At 38.4% G+C, this 5,000-nt stretch overlaps 1 protein-coding gene across 3 annotated transcripts in view; it reads right to left on the bottom strand.

The window, feature by feature from the left end:
* Positions 1-5,000, bottom strand: part of LOC127620291 (RNA-binding motif, single-stranded-interacting protein 3-like) — a 100,875-nt gene that overhangs the window by 27,045 nt on the left and 68,830 nt on the right. For all 3 annotated transcript variants that reach the window (XM_052093479.1, XM_052093478.1, XM_052093480.1), the window contains exon 2: positions 105-261. In XM_052093479.1, coding sequence (XP_051949439.1) covers positions 105-261 — 157 coding nt within the window. The remainder of the gene's footprint in view (positions 1-104; positions 262-5,000) is intronic.

Raw genomic sequence — 5,000 nt, 5'->3', positions numbered from 1 at the left:
AGTACCATAACACAATGCATTTTTATTATATGATTTTATACCTCCATTAAGTCCATCATCACACTAATCATGTGTGTATGGTGTGTGTATCTGTGTGTACTCACGGTTGGCAGAGTTTGATGAGGTCCTGGTCTGTAGTTCCAGGTGGAAGTCCTCGTATGTACAGGTTGGTTTTGCTGTGCTGTTCAACAGCACTCTGACTACAGCTGGAGCTGCTGGGACTGGGTGGAGCCATCAAATGATGAGGGGAGGGGCATAGGGCTGGTAGACATAGAGAGGGCGTGGTTAAACTAGACATTAGAATGGTCTAAATTCAGTACCTTAAATCTCATTATTCCCTATCTCACACAGCAGCATCTTCATGCCATCTATATTGCTGCAGTTTAAATTTTGGACTGTGCGTGAAAGCCAGACAGAGACATTAACATGCAAATGCAGCCGTGTGCATCCAATCTATTCCTCTGGACAGAAATACATATTTTCTCCCACACTCCATTTCGACGGGTGTGTGTCTCTAGGAATGTGTACGTCCCATGCATATGATCACCTTCATTTTAAAGGTCAGGCGTTTAAGACAATATGGCAGGAAGCTTCAATCTCTGCACATTATTCACAACACACACACACACACAAACACACGCACACACACAGATTTTGTTTTAACCAGCTGTCAAACTTGTCGGGTCGCACCTGAAGAATAAGATCAGAAATTGAATTAACTCTTAAAATAAAGCAGAATATACAGCTGTGATCAAGGAAGATATCTCACCTCCTCATTTACTCAAAAATATAACAATATGTTTGCACATTAACGGGTTATCTTAAAAAGAACGCCACTGCTTTTATTTACACCTCAATAACTGAATGTCAACTCCAGTTGAAGACATGTAAGATGGTGAAGGTGTAGAATTCACCTAACTTGGCATTGTCATCGTCTACTCTCACTCATGTCGTATGACTTTCTTCTGAAGTGCACATAACAAGTTATTTTGAAGAAAACAAAGCTGGTCTTCTCAACACAATGAAAGGGAATGGGGACAGATGTGGTCACACTCCTAAAACTCACATAAAACTACAGAAATATATACAGTGGCAAGAAAAAGGATTGTGGAGATGGTCTTTGGCAAACTTCATGCATGCAGAAATGTTTTTGTTGGAAAGCAGCGGCTTCCTTCGTGATGTCCTGCCATGGACACCATACCTGATTAATGTTTTCTGTATAGTAGACTCATAAACAGAGATGTTAACCAGTGCCAATGATTCCTTCAAGTCTTTATCTGTCACTCTAAGGTTCTTCTTTACCTCATTGAGCATTCTGCGGTGTGACCTTTGAGCCATCTTGGCTGAACGACCACTTCTAGTGAGAGTACCTATAGTACTAAATCATCTCCATTTATAGACTGTTTGTCTAACTGTGGGCAGATGAATATCTAACGGCCACTTCTAGAGAGAGTACCAATAGTACAAAATTATCTCCATTTATAGACTGTTTGTCTAACTGTGCGCAGATGAATATCTAACGGCCACTTCTAGAGAAAGTACCTATAGTACTAAATCATCTCCATTTATAGACAGTTTGTCTAACTGTGCACAGATGAATATCTAATGGCCACTTCTAGTGAGAGTACCTATAGTACTAAATCATCTCCATTTATAGACAGTTTGTCTAACTGTGGACAGATGAATATCTAACGGCCACTTCTAGAGAGAGTACCAATAGTACTAAATTATCTCCATTTATAGACTGTTTGTCTAACTGTGCACAGATGAATATCTAACGGCCACTTCTAGAGAAAGTACCTATAGTACTAAATCATCTCCATTTATAGACAGTTTGTCTAACTGTGCACAGATGAATATCTAATGGCCACTTCTAGTGAGAGTACCTATAGTACTAAATCATCTCCATTTATAGACAGTTTGTCTAACTGTGGACAGATGAATATCTAACGGCCACTTCTAGTGAGAGTACCTATAGTACTAAATCATCTCCATTTATAGACTGTTTGTCTAACTGTGGACAGATGAATATCTAACGGCCACTTCTAGTGAGAGCACATATAGTACTAAATCATCTCCATTTATAGACTGTTTGTCTAACTGTGGACAGATGAATATCTAACGGCCACTTCTAGTGAGAGTACCTATAGTACTAAAGCATCTCCATTTATAGACAGTTTGTCTAACTGTGGACAGATGAATATCTAACGGCCACTTCTAGAGAGAGTACCTATAGTACTAAATCATCTCCATTTATAGACTGTTTGTCTAACTGTGGACAGATGAATATCTAACGGCCACTTCTAGAGAGAGTACCTATAGTACTAAATCATCTCCATTTATAGACTGTTTGTCTAACTGTGGACAGATGAATATCTAACGGCCACTTCTAGAGAGAGTACCTATAGTACTAAAGCATCTCCATTTATAGACTGTTTGTCTAACTGTGGACAGATGAATATCTAACGGCCACTTCTAGTGAGAGTACCTATAGTACTAAATCATCTCCATTTATAGACTGTTTGTCTAACTGTGGACAGATGAATATCTAACGGCCACTTCTAGTGAGAGCACATATAGTACTAAATCATCTACATTTATAGACTGTTTGTCTAACTGTGGACAGATGAATATCTAACGGCCACTTCTAGAGAGAGTACATATAGTACTAAATCATCTCCATTTATAGACAGTGTGTCTAACTGTGGACAGATGAATATCTAACGGCCACTTCTAGAGAGAGTACCTATTGTACTAAATCATCTCCATTTATAGACAGTGTGTCTAACTGTGGACAGATGAATATCTAACGGCCACTTCTAGTGAGATTACCTATAGTACTAAATCATCTCCATTTATAGACTGTTTGTCTCACTGTGGACAGATGTATATCTAACGGCCACTTCTAGAGAGTGTACCTATAGTACTAAATCATCTCCATTTATAGACAGTGTGTCTCACTGTGGACAGATGAATATCTAACGGCCACTTCTAGAGAGAGTAGCTATAGTACTAAATCATCTCCATTTATAGACAGTTTGTCTAACTGTGGACAGATGAATATCTAACGGCCACTTCTAGTGAGATTACCTATAGTACTAAATCATCTCCATTTATAGACAGTGTGTCTCACTGTGGACAGATGAATATCTAACGGCCACTTCTAGAGAGAGTACCAATAGTACTAAATCATCTCCATTTATAGACTGTTTGTCTCACTGTGGACAGATGAATATCTAACGGCCACTTCTAGAGAAAGTACCTATAGTACTAAATCATCTCCATTTATAGACAGTTTGTCTAACTGTGCACAGATGAATATCTAATGGCCACTTCTAGTGAGAGTACCTATTGTACTAAATCATCTCCATTTATAGACAGTTTGTCTAACTGTGGACAGATGAATATCTAACGGCCACTTCTAGTGAGAGTACCTATAGTACTAAATCATCTCCATTTATAGACTGTTTGTCTAACTGTGGACAGATGAATATCTAACGGCCACTTCTAGTGAGAGCACATATAGTACTAAATCATCTCCATTTATAGACTGTTTGTCTAACTGTGGACAGATGAATATCTAACGGCCACTTCTAGTGAGAGTACCTATAGTACTAAAGCATCTCCATTTATAGACAGTTTGTCTAACTGTGGACAGATGAATATCTAACGGCCACTTCTAGAGAGAGTACCTATAGTACTAAATCATCTCCATTTATAGACTGTTTGTCTAACTGTGGACAGATGAATATCTAACGGCCACTTCTAGAGAGAGTACCTATAGTACTAAATCATCTCCATTTATAGACTGTTTGTCTAACTGTGGACAGATGAATATCTAACGGCCACTTCTAGAGAGAGTACCTATAGTACTAAAGCATCTCCATTTATAGACTGTTTGTCTAACTGTGGACAGATGAATATCTAACGGCCACTTCTAGTGAGAGTACCTATAGTACTAAATCATCTCCATTTATAGACTGTTTGTCTAACTGTGGACAGATGAATATCTAACGGCCACTTCTAGTGAGAGCACATATAGTACTAAATCATCTCCATTTATAGACTGTTTGTCTAACTGTGGACAGATGAATATCTAACGGCCACTTCTAGAGAGAGTACATATAGTACTAAATCATCTCCATTTATAGACAGTGTGTCTAACTGTGGACAGATGAATATCTAACGGCCACTTCTAGAGAGAGTACCTATAGTACTAAATCATCTCCATTTATAGACAGTTTGTCTAACTGTGGACAGATGAATATCTAACGGCCACTTCTAGAGAGAGTACCTATTGTACTAAATCATCTCCATTTATAGACAGTGTGTCTAACTGTGGACAGATGAATATCTAACGGCCACTTCTAGTGAGATTACCTATAGTACTAAATCATCTCCATTTATAGACTGTTTGTCTCACTGTGGACAGATGTATATCTAACGGCCACTTCTAGAGAGTGTACCTATAGTACTAAATCATCTCCATTTAAAGACAGTGTGTCTCACTGTGGACAGATGAATATCTAACGGCCACTTCTAGAGAGAGTAGCTATAGTACTAAATCATCTCCATTTATAGACAGTTTGTCTAACTGTGGACAGATGAATATCTAACGGCCACTTCTAGTGAGATTACCTATAGTACTAAATCATCTCCATTTATAGACAGTGTGTCTCACTGTGGACAGATGAATATCTAACGGCCACTTCTAGAGAGAGTACCAATAGTACTAAATCATCTCCATTTATAGACTGTTTGTCTCACTGTGGACAGATGAATATCTAACGGCCACTTCTAGAGAAAGTACCTATAGTACTAAATCATCTCCATTTATAGACTGTTTGTCTCACTGTGGACAGATGAATATCTAACGGCCACTTCTAGTGAGAGTACCTATAGTACTAAATCATCTCCATTTATAGACTGTTTGTCTCACTGTGGACAGATGAATATCTAACGGCCACTTCTAGAGAAAGTACCTATAGTACTAAATCATC

This window comes from Xyrauchen texanus, chromosome 26 (assembly GCF_025860055.1).
Source record: "Xyrauchen texanus isolate HMW12.3.18 chromosome 26, RBS_HiC_50CHRs, whole genome shotgun sequence".
Lineage (NCBI taxonomy): Eukaryota > Metazoa > Chordata > Actinopteri > Cypriniformes > Catostomidae > Xyrauchen > Xyrauchen texanus.
The sequence above is the reverse complement of the archived record's forward strand: the minus strand, read 5'-3'. Positions and strand labels throughout refer to the sequence as shown.